This window comes from Colletes latitarsis, chromosome 7 (genome assembly GCF_051014445.1).
Source record: "Colletes latitarsis isolate SP2378_abdomen chromosome 7, iyColLati1, whole genome shotgun sequence".
Taxonomy (NCBI): Eukaryota; Metazoa; Arthropoda; class Insecta; order Hymenoptera; family Colletidae; genus Colletes; species Colletes latitarsis.
In genome coordinates, this window is record NC_135140.1 from 6009736 (window position 1) to 6033911 (window position 24176).

The 24176-nt window shown below is 37.7% G+C and overlaps 1 protein-coding gene across 3 annotated transcripts in view; it reads right to left on the reverse strand.

Annotated features, from left to right (window-relative positions):
- Positions 1–24176, reverse strand: part of LOC143343161 (zwei Ig domain protein zig-8) — a 341606-nt gene that overhangs the window by 23828 nt on the left and 293602 nt on the right. For all 3 annotated transcript variants that reach the window (XM_076767765.1, XM_076767763.1, XM_076767764.1), the window contains 2 exons: positions 14059–14300; positions 11143–11362 (listed from right to left, as the gene is read on the reverse strand). In XM_076767765.1, coding sequence (XP_076623880.1) covers positions 11143–11362; positions 14059–14300 — 462 coding nt within the window. The remainder of the gene's footprint in view (positions 1–11142; positions 11363–14058; positions 14301–24176) is intronic.

The window sequence follows — 24176 nt, forward strand, 5'->3', positions numbered from 1 at the left end:
TCGTTGGATACCTCCTCGGTGTCGCTTCTTAGTTTTCGTTCCACGCCTTTCGCGTTCCTGCTTAGGTCAACTCACCACCCTCGTTCTCCAGTACTGGCTACAGTCGGATTACCTCGGTACAAAGTCTTTTTCGTAACTGTGAATCACGTCGAACACGACTACTACTTTTATACCGTGTTAGCTTGCTTTCCTGGGGACTTTTTCGAGGGACGAGAGACAGAGTGCCTTGGGGCAGTCGAACCACGATGTTTGGATTAGTCTCTTGGGACGACTTTTAGGGCACAATGCATTTTAATCTGATTACAGAATATGCATTTTGTGATTTAACCCTTGAATGAGCAACGACAGAATTTCCATTTTATGCAGCCTTTGAGAAGGAACAGAAATTATAATTCAAACCTAACCCTCGAATGAGCAATGATCGAATTTCTATTTTATGTAGACTTTGAGAAGAAATTATAAGAAATTATAACTTAGACCTAAATTAAAGAAATTATAATTCGGACCTAACCCTCGAATGAGCAATGATAGAATTTCTATTTTATGAAGGCTTGGAGAAGAAATTATAACTCAGACCTAAATTAAAGAAATTATAACTCAGACCTAACCCTCGAATGATAGAATTTCCATTTTATGCAGACTTCGAGAAGAAAAAGAAATTATAACCATAACGACGAAAAGAGGCAAGGTACAACAATGTTAAAAAGCTGATGGACTGAAATCGTTGCCTTAATATTAAATATACACACAGTCGTTTATTACACCCTTTCGAACCTGGTTTACTATTTTGACACATTGATTTAAAATATCGTAAGTTGAGAAACGCTGGTAGATACGAATTAAATGGCGAGAAATAATAATAACGCGCGTGGAACGTTACTCGAAATTATGGACGAACGCGAGTTCTGATGGATTATGGCGAAACATAAAAGTGCATAAGTTTTGCAGTCGCGGTAAGCAAGGCGTTCCACTTTACAGGACTTTGTAGAACGTTGAAATTAATTAAACTTCCTCTGGCGAACTACAGCTTTTAACTTTGCGACGTCATCTCTTGTGTGCAAGGATTTTCTGCATTGCGTATATACGTTTCGGTAGCGGATAACCAGTACTTGAAAGTTGTATTCAAACGCGAGTAACGATGTAAATTTACACTGCCAATTAGCAATCTATGCGGATATATACATAAAAAAGAAATGTGGAACGAAATATTTTCATACGAGACTTCGCCGTTCGAGAGAATTGATATCGACGAATTTTATTCGATGCTACTCGATGGGAATAATGAGTAATCGACAGATTCGTTAGTCGCGTTACGCTTAAACGGTCCGATAAATTTTCGAAATGAAACTTTTTACCAAAAATATTCTACTCTTTCGATGATTTAATAATTGCTCGTTGGACCTCTTCTTTCCCAAAATAAAAACAAATTTAACAAATTTTAACGTCCAGCCAGATTCGTGGATGCAATTCACCGGAGTACATCGAGCAGAAAAGGGAGGCGTAAGTTATTTCCTTCCGCCGCGCTTTCGAAACAATCCTCGTTCGCGAAGAATCTCTTGTAAACAGTCACGAAACGTTCAGTTTAAACAAAAGGCAGGGATTACGAGTTTCTTGTTGAGAAATTTCCTTGATGCAGAAACTCCGTGATCCCTCTTTACCTAATCTGAAACGATATTTCACCAGCGATTTTGACGTGCACCGAATATATCATTCCGGAGGCGGACAGTTTCGTAAGTTCACCTACGAGATAACTGCGGTATAAAGAACGTGGGAGAATTCGAGGAAGAAAAAGGGACTCGAGAAGACGGGCGACAAGTGGAAGTCGAGGACAGAGAGCGCTGCATACTTAAGTCGCAACGACTTTATCTCGCTTGGAAATGCGTCTTTTCGGTACCCGGGATTCGCTCGAGCGATCTTTTACTTCCATTCTTTCCTCTGGTTTGCACCTCGTTTCTTTAGTCTCTGCCCGCGACGTCTGCTGGAAAGAATGTCCATCTCTGATCGCTTCTTTCTACGCCAGCGTCGATATCCCGTTGTGGTTCAGTCCAGATTACCCTGCGATATTCTATGCCAAATCCCGTATCCGGTCTAAACACGACGACATTGATTCATGGCCGCTGCAATGCTTATCGGTTCTCTTTTCTCCGTAATTCTTGACCTCCTCGACGTTTCCTCTGTTGCATGAATTTTTTCAGAACACACGATGCATTTATCGATCGTGAACTTCTTTGTTACAACAATCAGAATCTCTGTGGACGGGTTATTTCCTTAAAACGTTTCGATTAGACTTTATTTTAACATCGCGTACGATTATCATCGTTAAGTTACCGGAAGAATTAACACGGACTTATCTGGAAAAGAGTGTAAGATTAGATCGTAATCCTCCGTCACTGGTCAGGTATGGATCATCGCGAAAAAAGACTCTATTCTTATCTCTTAAATCCGCAAGCTTGACAATTTCGCCGGCGAAGTCGATGTCAGTTTCCTGTCAAACGATGGATTAGTGTGGAAGGATTGGAGAATAATGGCTGTGATCAAATTGGGGGATTTAAACTTTGGATACATAGAGGAATAATACGTTCTTGTTATTATTAGAAGCTAAAGTTACAAAAATAAATCAGTGAAATTGTTTGATATCGCTTGTTTAAACGAAGTTTATGCTTCGAAAGTTTGGGGGACACCTTGGGAGGAAGAATTATCTCTACAGAAATTGTGTCTATGATTTCAAACTATATTCTACTCCCTCTCTACTAGAGAGAGACCACTGTAGGTTAGGATGGATCTTAGTTATACTATTTTAAAAATGGTATATACCAGTATATTATTCTTGCAATTTTGTATATTGCTTAATTCATCTTCTTATCAGAATCTTTACCTCATTTATACGATATGCGTAAAGTCTCAGTCAGTCACGAAATTTCCTCTCCTAAAATAAAAGAATTGACGACTCATTCGTTTTACTAACACATATTCTCATCCTAATACTATTTAACTACAAGTCTATGAATTTCATTATTGCCGATAAGCACGTTTAAGACGTTCCAAAAAAACGATCGAAAAATAAGGCTCTACTGTAGGTACTACAATTACGCCGAGTGTTTGTGTAGTTTCGAATCAGAAATCACCCTTCTGCTTGTGCAATAAGTTTTTTCTGCACTCTGAAATGTGTCAAGACTCGCGTGACAGACTGTGAAGTATACTTGCCGAGCGACGGACAAAGAGGTTACTACGTTAAGTAGCGGGAGTCGCTAATTCGAGGAGCCATCCTCCAGTCGACGCGAGCATAGCGTGCGGCAAATTAACGTAAACGCGATTCCATTCGTCCACGGAAGTTGTCTTCCACGGTCGTCGTCGAAACTTTCACCGCTGGGGCTTGGATCGCTACGGCCTGGTCCCCTCTCGTCATATTTCGCGTCTTTATTTTCGTAAGTTACGTCAACAAGGAGAGACCTCCTTCCGCGGTTTTCCTTTTTTCACCTTTATTACCTTCCCGGAGCTCCTTATACTTCGTCCCTCCTTTTTTTCATTTATGAAGTTCCTCCCGTAGTTTTACATTTTCCGAGCGCGCTGTCCATTTTCTTGTCTACCTCTAAGTACCACTTTTGCCTCGCTATATATCTCTCTCTCCCTCCCCCACAAACCGCCCACTGTCCCACTATCCCCCTTTGTTCCAGCGAGCGGCTCAACGTATCTCGATTCCACCGTCTTTCACGAGCCAGCAAAATGAAATCTTCCGCTTTTCCTGGGTCTTCTTCTCGAGAGGCCACACCACTCTCCGTCCATTCCGACTATGTCATTTCGCCTTCAATTATCCTTCTAAGCGATTCTTACCCGCAAAAAAATCGCCCAACGTACCCAATTTATCCGATCGCTAACGGAAACGCTTCGACTCCGTTTTTCCCATTTCCCACGGACCCCTTTTTCCTCCCATCTATTTTCGTTGCCCGCTTTCCACCATCGATACTTTTGTGTTTTATCACAGCGCCGGGTTTCCGATATTTTCTAACTAAGGTGTTAACCCAGCGAAACAGGAAACGATATATAGGACGATCTGCTAGCGAACATTGTAGCAGCGCAATTATTGTTTCCTCGCTAAAGATAGATGCTTTACCCAGTTACCAGGACTTCGCGTAGAATCGTTTCTTGGATATTCCCAACAATCAAATATTTCTCGAATATAATTTAGACATGGATATTTGAATATTCGTTAATCGTCCATTAAGATATATTAGCAACTTCAGATTTTTCATTTAATTTATAGACTTCAGAAAATATTAAGGACAGAACTAACCAACAAAACACGATGCACAAAATTTAATTAGACAATGTTTACATGTTTGAATATTTCAACGTTCAAATGTCGAATATAATTTAGACATGGATATCTGACTATTCGTTGATCGTCCATTAAGATATATTAGCAACTTCAGATTTTTCATTTAATTTATAGGTTTCAGAAAATATTAAGGACCGAACTAACCAACGAAACACGATGCACAAAATTTAATTAAACAATGTTTATATGTTTGAATATTTCAACGTTCAAATGTCGAATATAATTTAGACATGGATATCTGACTATTCATTGATCGTCCATTAAAATATATTAGCAAATTCTGATTTATCATTTAATTTATAGGCTTCAGAAAATATTAAGGACCAAACTAAACAACGAAACACGATGCACAAAATTTAATTAGACAATGTTTATATGTTTGAAGATTTCAACGTTCAAATGTCGAATATAATTTAAATATTGATATCTGACTATTCATTGATCGTCCATTAAAATATATTAGCAAATTCTGATTTATCATTTAATTTATAGGTTTCAGAAAATATTAAGGACCAAACTAAACAACGAAACACGATGCACAAAATTTAATTAGACAATGTTTATATGTTTGAATATTTCAACGTTCAAATGTCGAATATAATTTAGACATGGATATCTGACTATTCATTGATCGTTCATTAAAATATATTAGCAAATTCTGATTTATCATTTAATTTATAGGTTTCAGAAAATATTAAGGACCAAACTAATCAACGAAACACGATGCACAAAATTTAATTAGACAATGTTTATATGTTTGAATATTTCAACGTTCAAATGTCGAATATAATTTAGACATGGATATCTGACTATTCATTGATCGTCCATTAAAATATATTAGCAAATTCTGATTTATCATTTAATTTATAGGCTTCAGAAAATATTAAGGACCGAACTAACCAACGAAACACGATGCACAAAATTTAACTAGACAATATTTATCTACTTAAAAATGTCTTGGGTATTTCCTATTTTAAGTTTACAGTTTTCACTTCCCCGAATAGGTATCTTTAATGGGTTCCATGGATAAAAATTCATCTGAGAGAGATTTTGATCCATCGTTTTATTAGTTACATTTTGGAGTATTTAATTATTCTACAGATTATACCACTTTGATTGCAAATGACCTTTATCAACCAAATATCTAAAAGAAATGTATACATTTAAAAAAACTAAGTTGACCATCGTAACTCGGAGCGATCACGGAATATAAAAGAAACAATTTGCACCTTCTAGATGACTTAAATATTTCCCTCGCGTTAGAGAAAAAGGAGAGACATTTATGGACGATCACTCTGCCTAATCATCTGAGTTGTCCTATTAGAAAGGGTTGAAAATTTTTGATAAATCGCGCGTTATGAAGGACGAAATCAACTTGTTTCTACAGTTTCTGCCGTGGTAGCTTCATTTCGCCGTTACGCCCAGACGGATTCCCAATGCGAGACTCGCGTCACCGTAGTTCACAAAAGTACCCAGGAACGTAGCCAATTTCCTCGATCTCACGCTGAATACCTGAGTGCTACTTTCCCCAGTTTCTCCTTGTTTTCCTGTTCTGGCGTTGCAACGTTCGCATTCGCCCTTTATCCCATCCCTCTCGTTGTCCAATTTAAACGATTCCCTCGGCGTCATCGAGAGAAAATCTTAGCCCGTGGAGCCTTACGCTGCGTTTCCCTGTAATTTGCATCGGGACAGAAGCTTGCGTGCTTCGTTCGCGCCAAAACGGATTGCGATTTCTTTCGCTTCAAGATTTACGGTCGTTGTCGACCGTAGAGAATTCGATCTCTCTGTAAATCAAAAGCACTTAGTCTCGAAAATAGGCTTCCAATAGTTTTTTCACGCTAGAACTACCAAAAGCAGTCGAAACGAACCATTCATGATATCTAATAAAACTTGTTTACTCGACTGACTTTATGAAACATATTAATTAAAACATTTGTGATGCACGTTATTAATTCGAACGAGTGCGCATGAGACTTCAATTAATTTAAATTGGAGCTATAAAGAAATTGTTTATTTGACGTTTCCACATAAGATTAAATTCTATCTAAGAATATAATTCTTAGAACTTTTATCAATAACGAATATCTATTAAAGAAATTACAAGAGATAACATCGTTATACATGGATCTATCGTTATACTTGGATCTGCAGTTTTCATCGTACATTATAAATAGATTTTAAAACATCTTTTACCGTAATTGTTCTCGATTACGATACTTTTCTTCCTTATAGATTCAAACCTAAAAATTTTCTCTCCGTAAATCAAAAGCACTTAGTTTCGAAAATAGGCTTCCAACAGTTTTTTAACACAAGAACTACCAAAGCAGTCAAAATGACCCATTCGTAATTTCTAATAAAAATTCTAGAAAATTTACCCGACTGAATTTATGAAAGTTTTCCATAATTTTCTATAAGAGAATTAATAAACACTTATTTCCATTGCATTGTACGTTCTTTCGCGCATCTATCCTTTCAATTTCTTTGGTAAAAATAAACACACTATAGTTCTCGGTAGTTCTAGCGTTCAATCGACCGATGAGACGGTGCACCACGAAATATTATTTATTTTTAGAAACGTATATTAGGAAAATTCTTAATTCAGCGATTAGTTCCATTCGGAAACTTGAGTGCAGCCAAGATGTTCTCGCAAGTTTCTCAGAATCAACTCCTGGGATTTGGAATTCCTCCGCTGGCTGCGGCAATGAAATACAATGTTTCCCGTCACGGCTATTCGTGTAGTATCTTCGGCTATTTTAATTGTTTAAATTACTCGTAACTGGCCCTTAGGGACGCGCGAAATTCGACGCAAATAAACAACGAAGGAAGTCGGCCATTATTTTCGTGGGGTATACATTATGGTTTAATCACTTGGTTGGAACTTTGGTTAATAAGTCCATTACCTTAAACGACTTTGAACTTCCAGTCTTTCGTTTTCCATTCTAGAGTTCGCAAGAATTGTAATTTATTAGAATTCATAACTGGTGAACTACCCACGTTTAATAAATCTTTATACAATTCGTTTTATAATAATCTTAGCTACCAAGGTCTCAAATTCTTCCTTTCTCGTTCGTTCCTGGCGATAACAATTTTTTCAAGGGATCACAGATTTTCTACAGTGCACGCTGATTATGTTTACGCAACTTCTACGTGTAACTTCTGCTTATAGTACGCGTTTACACGGTCAGGTGCATCGAAGTTGAAACAGGTTTACAACTTCCAGAAGCTTATTCAGGATTTCCTGTACCAGTAATACAATATAAACAATCTCGCGTGCTTGTATATGGTAGAACTAGGAATACGTGTTTTCCTTCAGAGAATATAATACAACTTTGCAGTAGTACTGGTCAAGGATTTCCCAGTCTTAACTGCGAAACAAGATGGCTGCCCGTATTGTTGGATCCACAAACGTCAGTTTCTTATTTAAACAACGTTAAAAGGATACTGTAAAATATGCTTCGTGAGAATGGGAACAGAAAAAAAGTGAATGTTTCAACCATCTAAATCAAAATACCACGTTAAGGAATAAGACACATTCCGGGAACGAAGTTGATCGCTTTGTTGGCTCGACTCCGACTACCGAAATTGTTTCGTAGTTTCCCTTTGCCCTCCGTTCTAAGTAATTCCGTCGCGACCGTTTATTCCGCCTCAATTTACTCTGCATCGTGTTATGGTTTACCAGGGACCAGCGAAACCGTTCTCCCCCTTTTCTGCTAGGTTTCGCGGAACGCGTCTCATCGGGAACACAGCTCGCGTACTTTCGCGCAAAAAAGGGGATGGAAACTCCCGATCGGGTATTTTCGTCGGCCTGGGACCTCCAGGAAAATTGTCGACGGCGATCGGTCGTTAATATGCGAACGAAAATAAATTGAGTCGCATCGGTGGCTGCGTGAGCAGACTTGCAAACACGGTTAACGAAGTTGACAGAATAAATGAGTGATTCCGAGCAAATATGGCGCGAGATAGAGGATAGAGGGATGGTGGGAGAGGGGGAGGGAGCGTGGATGAAAATGGATGTGAGGCATAAAGATGACTATGGGCGAACTGCGCGTATAAACTTCCGTTCAGGGTGTTTCTGTTTCAGGCTAATGGGTTCGTTAGAATTATGTTCACCCTCGAACGCAGGGTCATATTGACCCATAATAAAATTTCCATTTTATGCGGGCTTCCAAAAGGAACTGTGCATAAAATTTGACGTATACCTTCGACCGCATATATTACGTTTACGTGTAACGATATGTATTGGAAGCTTGAGTCGTTCGATTACGCGGAACACACGAAGAATCTCATAAAAATATTTTTTATTTGGATTAATCTATTTTGGATCCATTCGAAGATATTTCACGTGCATTGGAAATGAATTTAAATAGATTATTTTTTCATTCGAAATATATCATTGTAAACTAATTTGGGTACAACAATTTAGTTTATGTATATTATTTATTTTGAATTTCGAGACACTTGTGACTATAAATATCCACAATCGACTTTGTAGGTCTTATGAATATGTAGACAATTCTGGTAAAAACTCAGTGAAATATTTTCACACGTCTAATTTAATCCTCCCGTTTGGTGTAATTATTAAAATTATTGTATTTGTTTTTTCTTGCACTATAAAAGTAAACAAAAATATATACAGGGTGTTCCGCCACCCTTGGGAAAAATTTTAATAGAGGATTCTAGAGGCCAAAATAAGACGAAAATCAAGAATACCAATTTGTTGATGAAGGCTTTGTTAAAAAGTTATTAACAATTAAATTCAAAAATTTCAAATCGTTCTGGAAAAATTATTTTCGGTTGCGGGGGTCCATTACAATCATTTTTGGTGAATAGACATACCCCCGAAATCCTATCCACTTTCGAGAAAAAAATTCGAGTAAGTGCTGAAAATTTTGGGTGAAAAAAAAGACTTTCGAATCGTTTTGGAAAAATTATTTTTAGTTGCAGGGGTCAATTGCAAGCATTTTTGGTCAACAGACATATCTCCGAAATCTTACTCAGTTTCGAGAAAAAAATTCCTTACCGAAAATATAATTTCTCGCCAGAAATGTCTGCCCGAATTTTCATGCGAATCTTTAAAACGTCATAACTTCTGTACGGATTGGACGATTTTAATGTTTAAAAAAGCAAACTACGCGTATTTTGACGAAGAATATGTGCAAATCGTAAAAATATTCGAAAAGTTGGTCCTTGACCTTGCAAAATGAGAAAAACCCCATAAAAATGGTCCAATTTTCAAACAGCCGTAACTCCTACAATTGTGAATATATTTCAATGAAACTTTTTTCTGAAGTAGAGCTCATGGGTACCTACAAAAAAGTATTAGACAACTTTTCTGTAGGGCGTCAAACAGAATTACTAAAAATGAAAAAGGAATTTTTAAGAAAAATCGACAGGGGGTAGGTGCCTAAATTTTTCGGTGAAAATGAAAAGTGTCGAATCGTTTTAAAAAAATTATTTTCAGTTGCTGGGTTCAATTACAATCATTTTTGGTGAATACACATACCCCCGAAATCCTACTCAGTTTCGAGAAAAAAATTCCTTACCGACAATATAATTTCTGGCCAGAAATGTCTGCCCGAATTTTCATGCGAATCTTTAAAACGTCATAACTTTTGAACGGATTGGACGATTTTAATGTTTAAAAAAGCAAACTACGCGTATTTTGACGAAGAATATGTACAAATCGCAAAAATATTCGAAAAGTTGGTCCTTGACTCCGTAAAATGGGAAAAACCCCATAAAAATGGTTCAATTTTCAAGCAGCCATAACTCCTACAATTGTGAATATATTTCAATGAAACTTTTTTCTAAAGTAGAGCTCATGGGTACCTACAAAAAAGTATTAGACAACTTTTCTGTAGGGCGTCAAACAAAATTATTAAAAATCGAAAACGAATTTTTAAGAAAAATCGACAGGGGGTAGGTGCATAAATTTTTCGGCGAAATTAAAAAATTTCAAATCGTTTTAAAAAAATTATTTTCAGTTGCTGGGTTCAATTACAATCATTTTTGGTGAATACACATACCCCCGAAATCCTACCCACTTTCTAGAAAAAAATTCGAGAATGTGTGAAATTTTTCGACGGGATAAAAAATTTCAAATCGTTTTGGAAAAATTACTGTCGGTTGCGGAGGTCAATTACAATCATTTTTGATGAATAGACATACTCCCGAAATCTTGCGCATTTTCGAGAAAAAAATTCAGTACGATCGGAACTTTAAACGTTAATAACTGTTTAATGAAGCCTTCATCAACAAATTAGTATTCTTGATTTTCGTCTTATTTTGGCCTCTAGAATCCCTCATTAAAATTTTTCCTAGGGGTGGCCGAACACCCTGTATAAATAATTCTCTAAAAAAGGGCGTATATGTCTCGTAAATTTTAGGAGCAGCGTAATGTAGGTTTTCATAAAAGAAATACCGACTTGAAATCTCGTAAAAAACAGAATGATTTAAAAAATTAACGTTGGCCTCGTAATTTCGTTTCTTCGCGTATGAACAAATACGGCAGACATTTGGGCGATCCAATTTAGCCTAGACACCCTGTATGCCTCCATGGATCGTTACGACGGTGCACGCATTGAACGTAAAAGAGACAAACGATGGTCGAAAGAGCAATATGGTTGGGGGGGGGGGGGGGGGGGGGGAAAGAGGGAGAAAAAATTAACGTAACGTAGCGTCAAACGTCAACATACACCACGCCACCAGCGCAATTCTCTCGTTCAGGTGTTCGTGATACAACATTTACCTTTTATGATACGGACAATCCCATAAAAGTAACTTGCTCGGAGTGCTGTGGTACTCACCGTTGATGTGGAGATTTACGTGAATATGTTTGGGCGGATGAGTGCTGACCTGGCACTCGTACTGGCCCTCGTCGCTGCTGTTCACCGGTTTAATTTGTAGACGCCAGTTGTCCGGGTACTGGAACTGTACTGTATACCGTGGATCCCCTATATATGTTAGTTGGCCCACCGTCAGCAGGTTTACCTTCTCTCCATTATCCTGTCTTCGTACCCAGGACACCTGTCAACAAACGGATCGCGTCATTTTTGTTTGTTCCACACTTACTCCATGTACTCAACACCGCTTTTAAACGGGCAATTTTCTCAGCTGGAAACACCAAGGACTCCAAACGATGCACACGAGGTAACGCTAGACCTGGGATCACATAAACGAAGGTAATGATTCTTAAAATGAACATCGCTTCTCACAAAGTTTTTCACGCTTCGTCGAGCTCCGAGGGGAATTCCTCAATTTGGGACGGATTTAAGGTGTTCAATTTACGAATCACGTCTCGGGGATCATTACTTGTATACTAGGTGTACAAATAAGTGATTTCAACACCACTTCCAACTGGACAACTTTCTGATGGCGCAAGAAACGCTAGACCAAGGGCCGTACGAACGAAGGTAATGATTCTTAAAGTGAACATCGCTCCTTTTAAAGTTTTTCACGCTTTGTTGGGTTCTGAGGGGAATTTGAGGTGTTCAGTTTATGAATCACGTCTCGGGGATCATTACTTGTATATTAGGTGTACAAATAAGTGATTTCAACACCACTTCCAACTGGACAACTTTCTGATGGCGCAAGAAACGCTAGACCAAGGACCGTACAAACGAAATTAACGATTCTTAAAATGAACATTGTCACGAAGTATTGTATTGTACGCTTCACTCGGGTCTAAAGGGGATCCCTCAAGTTGGGAGGGATAGAAAGGTTCAACTATCGAATCACGTGTTCATTTTAAGAATCAGTACTGTATATTAGGTGTACAAATAAGTAATTCAAGTTTTCTTAAGTTTAAACGCTTTTCGTCATCGTTCTATCCATTCGTAGACCAAAAATTCGTTTATTAATTTACTTTTAGGTATCTGTTTGTAACTTTTGCAAAAGGTTCTCATCTACAGATCACCCAGTATCAATTTTACGGGTACCATACTTAAAGTTACAGAACTCGTAAATATTATTTGTTAGCAATTCCTGTCTTTGATCGATTCAAAGATATAAATATGTGTTCCATTTAAAGGAAAAATCGTATTTTAACGTAATCGTCGGCACGGAAGGTTGCACAATGCAGGGATTTTTTTCGAAGCGCCGTTAAACCGCGTTATCATGCACCGAAAATGGCAGAGATTCTAATACGCCGTTGCACGCCAGAGCGTGTAGTCTGTTTGCTCGTTATGTCCAAATTCACGGTGAATCGAACGATCGATCGGTACAAGGATAAACAGGATTCTGAAATCCGCAGTTTATCCACGTAACTGGAATTGGATGGCGTTTCCCAGGATTCCCATTAAATGTACACGATATCGTACATCTTCGATACAGATATCTAACCCACTATTATCTAGCCAACAGAGATTGGCGCGTATGGACGGTTATTGTTGTACCGCGCGATCGCTATCGATCGCGATTACCGTCGTAATGAATTTTCGACGAAATTTAAAAAAATTTCCCGCGCGCATAGCGACACGGGAATAATAAATTAGCGAAATTATTGAAACGCTTTGCAAGATTGGCGCGTGCACGGGGTCTCGTTCGTGGACGTTGAGGGCTCATTGTCCGCCAATTACGGACCCGTTCACGGATCGTAAACACGTTATCAGATGTTTCCTCACCCACGCGCGTAAACAATATCAGTGCAATAAATGTTGTCTTTAGCCTAGTTATGCGTTTTCAAGATAATCGTGCATGGATAATCGGGTTAGTCGACACCGTCGTTAGTAGTAATAGCAACAGTAACGACATTAATAGCTTAACATTACGCTGAGGCTAGCGCGACCGGGATTCAGCGAAGTGCAACGCTTTCAGAATATAGCTACTCCTGCTGGACGAGTTTCCGCGCAGTTCGGTCGACGTTTTCGTTGCTCCGTGACCGTCCGAGTAATATTTCCCTGAAAAGATCATAATATCAAGCTTTTCGAGCACACGAATTTATCGGTCACAGTTTATTCGCTGGGGGCAACTGCACACGCGTGGCCATTCTCCGAGGTCATTCATAAAAGACGCCATATAAGTTTAATGTACTGGTTGGGTCACGCAACAACAAGTGGAAGTCCCAATAAACGACGATCGAGGCAATCATCGACGACTGTTTTCATGGTACTAAGTGGGTAATTATTTTCGGTGCTCGAAAAACTTAATTTTGCTTATTCCTTGGTAATTCCTTATTTTCTATCGTTAGTCGATTGTTATTTTCGACCCATTTTCTTCTTCTTGGTTGCTTTATGGTATACGTTACATCGAAGTGTGAAAACTTATTTTTTATTAAATATTTTTAACCACTATATATAATAAAAAGTAAATTATAATAACGATAACTTAATTAAATAAATCCTATGTATTGGACGAAAAAATATTGTATTTGAATTTATCTTACTTGCTCAAATTGTCTACGTTCGTACGAGGAATGGATTCACAGTTAAAGTGATTTTGATTTGTCGAGGATGAAATTGTGGGAAATGTTTTATATTTTCAGTAACAATTAATTTTAGTAATATTTAATCCAAATCTGTTTGTAATCGTTGCCCAAAGATCACAAAGGATGCTAAAGTGGAAAATATATCTGTCACTATGCTCGAGCAAGATCGTGTTAACATTCGTTTCTCGAAATCCCTTCGCGTGTCAGGTGGAAATTTGAAATTTTGTATGCTCGATCCGGAGAACGTACCTAATATATAGGGCGTGTAAAATGTACGAATATGGAAAGAGAGACTCACGGTTTTGTCTTGGAGCAGGGATATTCTGCAGTCAAGCATGGCGCTGCCACCAGCCTGCACGGTCATATTCTTGCCCTCGCCCTCGAAATGAGGACCCCACCGATGATCGTGATGATGCTGGTGCTTGTTCAGTGTGCTATGTGCATCGAAGATATAATACAGCATCGGCGCGTCCGTCGGTACCGATCGCTTTGCCGCCGTCGTCGATTTTGTTGATACTGGATCCGTTATCAGTGGCAGATCTGCAACAAACGACAATACCTATTAATCCCAGAAACCAGTTTTATCACCAACATTCACGTTTCTTCTAAAATAGACAAGTTATTTAAAATATACGCGTCCATGGTGACTCGATAAATTTAAAACAATAGCAAATATGATCACGTACGTGAGAATATTTTTCTAATAAAAGTTTCTTTAGTATACCTTTCTACAGGGTGTTCAGCCACCCCTGGGAAAAATTTTAATAAAGGATTCTAGAGGCCAAAATAAGATGAAAATCAAGAATATCAATTTGTTGATCGAGGCTTCGTTACAAAGTTATTAACGTTTAAAGTTCCGCCCGTACTGAATTTTTTTCTCGAAAATGCCCAAGATTTCGGGGGTATGTCTATTCACCAAAAATGATTGTAATTGACCCCCACAACCGAAAATAATTTTTCCAAAACGATTCGAAATTTTTTTTTTTCCGTCGAAAAATTTTACACATTCTCGAATTTTTTTCTAGAAAGTGGGTAGGAATTCGGGGGTATGTCTATTCACCAAAAATGATTGTAATTAACCCCCGAAACCGAAAATAATTTTTCCAGAACGATTTGAAATTATTTTTTTTTCGTCGAAAAATTTCAGGGAAACATATCAATGTATGGTCAGACATTATTATATTTTTCGGTAAGGAATTTTTTTCTCGAAAGTGCGTAGGATTTCGGGGGTATGTATAATGACCAAAAATGATTGTAATTGACCCCTGCGATTGAAAATAATTTTTCCAGAACGATTTGAAATTTTTTAATAATTTACTAACTTACTAACGAAGCCTCAGTCAAGAAATTGATATTCTTTATTTTTGTGTTATTTTGGCCTCTAGAATCCCCCATTAAAATTTTTTCCAGGGGTGGCCGAACATCCTATATACGCATGTCACGGTGACTTGATAAATTGAAAACATTAATAGCAAGTATGATCACGCTCGTGAAAATATTTATTCTAATAAAATTTACTTTTTAAAATATGCTCATATAACGTTAGAATGATTGATTCGTTACAATGATATTTTTAGATATTAGTAGAACTTGTACTGATATTTTTTAAAATAATCATCGTATTGCTTTTTTAAGCGTTGTTTATTGTACTTTAACGCGATCTATTATTGCAAGTAAACATGTTGCGGACCGCGTACGTCGAACATCCTGTCGTGATATTTACTATCTCTGGAGATTCGCATTTCCTGTGGTTTACAACTATTGGGCAGAAAATTGACAGCTGCCAGTGCACGTTGTCTGCGCGTGTCCAGTCGTGACAGCATTTGTTGCAACCGTGTTCGCAATAACAGTGTGCTAGTATTATATCGGTACATTTTGCTGACTGATTGATAAAATAAAGTGACGAAGGACTAGGATAATTAATACGCTATTTAATTCTGTATCTTTAAATTTATCGTAACGTCCGTTTAATATAATTGACTTTAAAAACGGAAATTGTGCCTTCGTTTCAATTGTTGGATGAAGTATTTGATGGTAAAAATACAAATCCACAATTGTTACTGTACAAATTACAAAGTGACTAAAACGCTTATTTGTTATTTATTGGTACTATAAAAACTTAAGCATTTGAATACCTCCACGAGGGGTCAGTAAATGTTCCCGATTCCCATCATTGTCATTATCATAAAGAGGTTCTAACCCTCCCATATTTTCAATAAAGAAATTCCACAGACAGTTCGAGCATGCCATAAGTGACTCTCATATTTTATGATTGCGTGGAACTAGTCTCGGAAAGTTATCCTGGAATGTATGTTATCGAATTTATTGCTTCCCGCGACTGATGGAGGGAGAAGACGCAAAAAAAAAGACGAATTACAGTAAACACTTAGATATTTCTCTCCCACGCAGGGAGACAAAAGAATTATAACGTTAATGAAGACGTTTTCCATGGTAAACACAAGATCTATATATTTCATTTCCCAACATATGAATTTATACGCAAGCAAGTCAAATTCTTGGTACATTTTTACTAAAATTATTAACGTATCTTTTAGGCATTCGATTTCACACAATAAATGTGTTATACTTTTATAATTCGTTCATCGATATTTGAATAAATTACTCGAAGAAGTTTTACCACAACTTTACGATTTTCTTTTTGATTCTGAGATATTCGATACATAGAAGAAATCATTGTTTAAAAATGATAGTCCTAATTAAGAAGAACTGGAGTCGAAGGAGCGACAAAAAAAGACAATCTTGCAAGAAAGTAACGCGTCGAAATGGATCGGTGTGAATCGCGGGATCCTATTGCTTCCCTTTTTTCGCTGCACGATGCTCCATTGAGCCTCTGCTCCCGTTCCATCCCTTTTCCCTCCCCCTCTATTTACGTTCCGATTGCAGCTCGACGTACCTCGCGTTTTGTTTGTGTTTTCAACCGTTCCCGTATTTTGGTTTCAGACTCCCGGTGTTTCTTTTTTCTGTTTTTTTGAAATTGTTGAGCCTGCACACGTCAGGTTCTGTTATTTTACCGAACGTATGGATGTCGGATATTATTGCGGAACATTTGTTATTTGAAACTAATGGAATCATTCTTGCTCGATCTAATTGCGAAGCAACAAACACCGGTGTCCATCGATGTCTTCTCCTTTTTATACACATTGTGGCCCGTGGTTCACTGTGAAAAATGGTATCAGAAAGATTCTGTTTCAAGGGAGGTACCGAACGATTCTTAAAATGATCCCCGGTGATTCGTAAATTGAACATTTCAGAATAAACAGAATCGATTTTTAGAAGTTCTGGACTCGAAAATACCTCCTCGGGGCAGCTGCGCCTTTTTGTAATAATTCATCGATAATTTCTAACGATAACGAAGAAAAATCGAAGCTCCGCGAATGCCATTTATCACGAACGCCTTCGTTAATTGCTCCTAGCCAATATTAACGCTTTTGCTAAAACTAGCTTAAGTTTAAAATTCTTATTCTAATTACGCCTCTGGGAAGACACCCATTACGCCACGAAAGATCGAAGGATGGGGCGGAAACGTGTCCATCCATCTTTTTCTTCGTTGTTCCTCATCGTTCCGACTATGTTCTCATCCATCGCCCTACGTCCGATCTTCTCCCTTTGCTTCCGTCGTAGAAAATTTTCTGCAGCCTCGTAGGTGGCGCGGGGGTGGGCGGAGTGTTGGAAAACTGATCGGGAATTCCGGTGGAACTGTCGAAAGCGTGTCCTGGATACCCAAGAGGAGGCGTCCTGGGTACTCGGTTCGCCTTTCCCGTCGAATATGAAAATCGTTATACGTCGTATTGACACTGGTACCGGGCCGTGATCGGGCTTCCAGCCCCGCGATTTCTACGTGTCTTTCTCTCGCGTGATGTACCTGTACGCGTGACTCGCGTGTGCGAATATTTAAACGACTGGTCGAATCGATTTCCGAAAAATCCCCCGATCCCGATGTACCGACTTTCGCGCTCCGGGCTCTCGTTTTAAATCTTTCGTTCAAACATGACCGTGATTGTTGGCATTGTCTGCGAGGAACGGCTCGGTGAAACGTTCCTTTCAGACGTACGATTTTCCGCGAATCTGTGGATTGATACGGTCCACAGTCGCCCACAGGAATTGAAAATACTCCAAAAATCACTCTTTCATACCGTCATATATCAGAACTTATCTAATTTTGAGTACAACATTTATGAGAAAATGGCAAATTACATCATTAACGAGGCGAATGACAGACCAAACCACTCGACTTTATTTTTGAACAATTTGTCGTACAAAATTTTTGCTCGATCTCGTTAAAATTTAAGAGTCCTGTCTAGACTAATTTTTTTACCCAAACATGTTCTAAATAATTTTTAAGATTCTTTCCTTTACCCACAGGAAGTTCTAGTACTCTATATGAATAGTTTGCTGTTAGGCAGCAACGTGAAAGCCAAAAGAGTCCTCTTCGTGAATAAAATAAGTTCGAGTAGAAAGTCCAATTTGTAAAGAATTAAAAATTTTTAGAAAATTACCTCGACGTTGAAAACAACGTTCGAAAGTGCACGGATGGTTTATAATTTTTTATCTGAATTTTAGCTCGAGAATAACCTTGTGATTGTATAGAATATATTCCGTAAAATGATACCGTATAAAAGAAACAACTTCATTTTAATCAGAATTTAATACTGCGCCATTCGAATGCTTCATAAATATTTTTTCCAGCGAACGTAAAATTACTTTGCATTCGATGAATTACGTTTCATTCCTTGGGAAAGGAGTCTCCCTGATCAAACAGTCGGAGCACGTCCGTCTTGATTGAAAAACACAAGTAGAACAACTCCATTCCTTAGCCATGCAAGTAGAGTAGACAAGCTACTAGCCCGACAAGTGGAACAGTACCGTTACTGGTCGGACCGATTGATTACGATCTGTTCAATAAACAAAATAGAAACTTTAACGGTAGATACTTTTAAAAGGAACGTAGATCGATGGAAAAAGTACAATTTTTATTATAACATTCTATATACAAAAAATTACAGAAAATTATTTTGAAAAGGAATACTAACGAGTAACTCTGGCGAATTTTTGTCAGACATTAATTTTTTGTTCGCCGGCATAAAATAACGAGCAAACTTTTCATTTTCACGTGCATCCCGTAATCCCGGAACCTCATAATTTTTTCAGCATGATGTTTAAAGCGCTTCGAAATCTACTCGAGAGTCTTTTGAAAAGATATCCAACTTGAAAATGAGTTTTTAAATGTGTCTTTCGCGTTTATACCGTTGCAATTTCAAAGGTAGAAGTTATAGATCGCATTTCTAACTCGAATAACTTTGAAAAGTGCTTGATCTTTCGTTGCACTAATAACTGTTGTTCCTTGTTACGACAAAGAATCGTCTTATTTTTTCGAAAATTCACCAGGTTAGCTTCCTTTGAGACCGTCGCTGAAATCTGGGGAATTTATCCGGGGCAATCGATCCGAGAAACTCAAATATTTTTTTTCCTATTCGCGAGTAAGAACACAATCACGCTGCCACTCTCGTTAGACGCGTAGATCTCGCAAGCTTCAATCGACCCATTTTTCGAGTCTTGCAAACACTCGAGACTTCTGACTTGGCGCTTTTCCGGGTGGCGTTGCACCGTGTGCATTATTCCATTTCATCGCGGGGAAAACGAAGTTCGAAAAGGATAAAGGACAGAGAAAGCGAAACGCAGACGCCATTAATCCGATTTCGAAGCCTAAGGAGCTACGGAGGACGACAGTTTCCTGTAAATCAACGTCCCTGCTCGATCGTCGGCCTCCAAGTTCGCGGATGTAATTTTATAAGCCGATTACGATCGCGAAACGAGCATTCACCACGGAGGAGGTCGGATTTCTTCTCAACGATTGGTATCGACAACGTTCTCGTTTATCTTATACCGTAACAGAAATATTCGATACCGTTTATGTACTCGAAAATATCGTCGAGTCAAGATGATAATAAATCACCGATACTCCAAATGATTAGCCTTACGATTTTCTCACGTTTTATTTCGACAAACTATTCAACAATATCTGTTACATGCTTCCCTATTTTTTAATTTCTTAATTATTTCTAAATATTCCAATATACGTCACGAATGATTCTTAAAATGAACCAGATATAATTCGTAAGTTGAACATGCCGACTTCGTAGCGATGTTCATTTTACGAATCATTACTGTATATATAAATTATTCGTACGTGGAAAAGATACAGCGAAACGATTACTGTTTTTGAAGAGACACAAGAAACTACGCTGAGGACTCTAAAAAATTTTTAAACAAGAATTAACGTTATATGTTTTGAATTAAAATAAAATTATACATTGGATAAAACGATTTTAACACGATGCTATACAAGGTGTTCGGCCACCCCTGGGAAAAATTTTAATAGAGGATTCTAGAGGCCAAAGTAAGACGAAAATCAAGAATATCAATTTGTTGATGGAGGCTTCGTTAAAAAGTTTATTGACAATTAAATTCAAAAATTTCAAATCGTTCTGGAAAAATTATTTTCAGTTGCAGGGGTTAATTACAATCATTTTTGGTGAATACAATACTTCCGAAATCCTACCCACTTTGGAGAAAAAAATTCGAGTAAGTGCTGAAAGTTTTGGGTAAAAAAAAAGACTTTCGAATCGTCTTGGAAAAATTATTTTTAGTTGCAGGGGTCAATTGTAAGCATTTTTGGTCAACAGGCATACCCCCGAAATCCTACTCAGTTACGAGCAAAAAATTCCTTACCAAAATATAATTTCTGGCCAGAAATGTCTGCCCGAATTTTCATGCGAATCTTTAAAACGTCATAACTTCTGAACGGATTGGACGATTTTAATGTTTAAAAAAGCAAACTACGCGTATTTTGATGGAGAATATGTACAAATCGTAAAAATAATGGAAAAGTTGGTCCTTGACCCAGCAAAATGAGACAAACCCCATAAAAATGGTCCAATTTTCAAACAGCCGTAACTCCTACAATTGTGAATATATTTCAATGAAACTTTTTTCTGAAGTAGAGCCCATAGGTACCTACAAAAAAGTATTAAACAACTTTTCTGTGGGACGTCAAAGGAAATTACTAAAAATGAAAAACGAATTTTTAAGAAAAATCGACAGGGGATAGGTGCCTAAATTTTTCGACGAAAAAAAAATTTTTTAATGAATTCTAAAAAAATTATATTTGGTTGCAGGGGTCAATTACAATCATTTTTGGTGAATAGACATACCCCCGAAATTCTACCCATTTTCTAGAAAAAAATTCGAGAAGGTGTGAAATTTTTCGACGGGGAAAAAAAATTCCAAATGGATTTGGGAAAATTATTTTCGGTTGCGGGGGTCAATTACAATCATTTTTGGTGAATAGATATACCCCCGAAATCTTGCGCATTTTCGAGAAAAAATTTCAGTACGGTCGGAACTTTAAACGTTAATAACTGTTTAACAAAGCCTTCATCAACAAATTGGTATTCTTGATTTTCGTCTTATTTTGGCCTCTAAAATCCCCCATTAAAATTTTTCCAGTGTTGGCCGAACACCCTGTTTACTATATGTCATATATTACAAATTCTTTTTCGAAATCTATAAAGTATTTAATCAGGAAAAAAAATATTTCAGTGAAGTGTAAGAGAAAGTAATGTGCGAATAATTTTAATAGAAATTACAGAGCAGTCCTTGGGATACAGATATGAAATTTTTAATAAAAAAATCCGGTTTTATTAATGCTTTTTACATTTGAAGAACTGTAAAGAGTCAACGAACGCTACACAAAGTTTACAAGATGAGTCATTTAATTTTAAAACGTTTGACACAATTGACGAAATAAGTTCTGGATAGTACTGCTAAATGGACACTTGAAAATACCGAGTGTGTCGAATGTATAGTTGAACCGAAACGTAATATATATTCCAAGTAGAACCCTTGAATTCTCGTGGAAACGGTTAGTGAAAATTTATGCCGAGGCGTCGATCATGGATCATTCTTATGACGAACGACCGGTAGTCACGCTAGTGGTGAAAAACAGTGGAATTGTGGACGGACAGATATAAATGCTAGCAGCGGTTGATGAAAGCCAGATATTAGTCGAGAGCCTCGAATCAATCGTAATGGTAGTCCCCGTGGCCCAGAAACGAAAATTTACTTTATTCCCGCGCTCCTACTGCATTAAATGCGACAGCCTAATCGCACACTAGCATGGCCTACCACTCTGATCGATAACATCAACCGTGCACATAATTCTGATTTCTATAAAAATGATCAAAGATTTTTTGATAAGCTATCGAAAGACAGTAAGTCAAATTATATTTAAAAACTTTCTTATAAATATTTTTATTTAATTTTCCATCAATTCGTGCATTGTATATGTTAGTAACACGTACATAAGAACGTTTGGAAATTTGTTCGTTGTATAAGTTTAATATTTGTTAATTGTAACTTCTAAGCAATTGATGAATGGTTAATTGCAATTACAATGATAGGTAGGCTAACCGTTGATTTTCGTAATTATAGAATTTAATTGTCTCTTTCTACCTAACGATGATCAATTGTCGATTGTTAATTATCACTAGCAATTACGTTTTGCCCAATACTGTCCAATATTGTTATGTATCGTGATGTACAAGTTTAGGTTGACTGTCTAGAATTTCCATCGGTTTCCAAGATAATGGACATTAATAGGTACCCGTTCCTACGGTAGTCATTGATATCGATTTCCGGAACCATAGGGTCATCGGTGTCAGGTCACAGACAATCAGTTACCTGCATCTATGATCGTCCTGTTATCATTATTCGCATATTGCCTCCGACAACACCGGAATCGAATGAAAATATTGCCCGTGCGTACAGTTTCCTGCTTTTCTAAAATCACAACAGTTTCCACCAGTGACGAGATCGAACAATTATAAACGGTTGAGATTAAAAAAATTGAACGTTAAAATACTTGTCAGAAAGGTATCGAAATCTAAATTATTTCGAATAAATTTCTCTCAGAACTTGTGACAATTATGGTGTATTTATTTCTACCGAAGAAATTAACACGACAGATACTCGAAATTGATACTTATCCAGAAAACCACAGTAAATTTGTAAAAATTCAATCGTGCAAATTTTTTACAATTAAAAATTACGAATTTGCTAGTTCTAGCGTTAAAATAAAATGAAATCTTGAAGGCCAATCTCGAAAAGAAATAAACAGCAACACATTCGACAGCTTTCGAGCTAAACGTTATATATTGTATAAACAAATTCGAAACTAGGAAAATGATATTTTAATCAAAATCAAGGATTACCAAGTTAATGCTAAGATCGATCCCACCCAGTCGTTAATTCCAGCGAAAGGGAAAGAGCTACGCGCCGACAACTGGCGGACCCCATTTTCGGTCTTTAAGCGAGACACTACTGCGGGAGGACGCGTAACGCGCGCCGCTCTGCGAATTCGAACGCATGCATAAAGCATGAGAGTGTCGGCGTACTGTGCCTCGAATTTGAATTATTTACCGCGGTTAGCCGGACTCGCCGGAATTACAGCGTAACCGCGTTCGACGATGGAATCGAGGAAACGTGCCACATCGTTGTCCTCGGAACGAAGACGACGTCGCGTGCGCGTCCCCGATACGCGGTCGACTATCCAACGCGGCCATAACGATATTTACGACGCGAAACTCGCGAATTTACAGCCACCGTGCCCCGGCCACCGTTGCGCCTTTCAATTTCGACGACGAAAGTAAAACCGACGCGAATTAATTCGAGACCATTTAACGGTCAATCGACTCGCGGCGTGTTCGGTTTCCGGCCATTCGACTCTTTCGAATGGAATACGTGACTGAACATAGTGTTTTTGCGCACCGTTCATTGAGCCTGCAGTTAAGAGAGAATTGATTGGCTCTGGCGTTGCTCGGAACGGACGATTGTTTCTACGCTGATCGTGTATTTTATTTCTCGACGTCGTTCGCGCCGTAAAACGTTATACGATCGTGGAAGGATTTTCTATTTGCTTCGACAATCAACCGGTACGAATGCAATTTTTAATAAAGTTTAAAACGGTTTTTTTAGGACGTAGCATAAAAAGCGTATTCGTCAACAATCGTTTGAAACTTTAATGTATATTTAACTTTAAAATATATTCTCTTTAAACACTTTTTTTCTAATTAAATACTATACAGATTTCGCAAAAGAATTCGTAATACATACAATATAATAATACATATTAAAAATTTTTGTTCGTAATCTGTAAAGTATTTAATTTGAAAAAAAGTATTCCAAGAGAATTTATGATGTGCAGGGTGCTCGGCCACCCCTGGGAAAAATTGTAATGGGAAATTCTAGAGGCCAAAATAGGACGAAAATCAAGAATACCAATTTGTTGATGGAGGCTTCGTTAAAAAGCTTTTAACGTTTAAATATCCGCAGGTACTG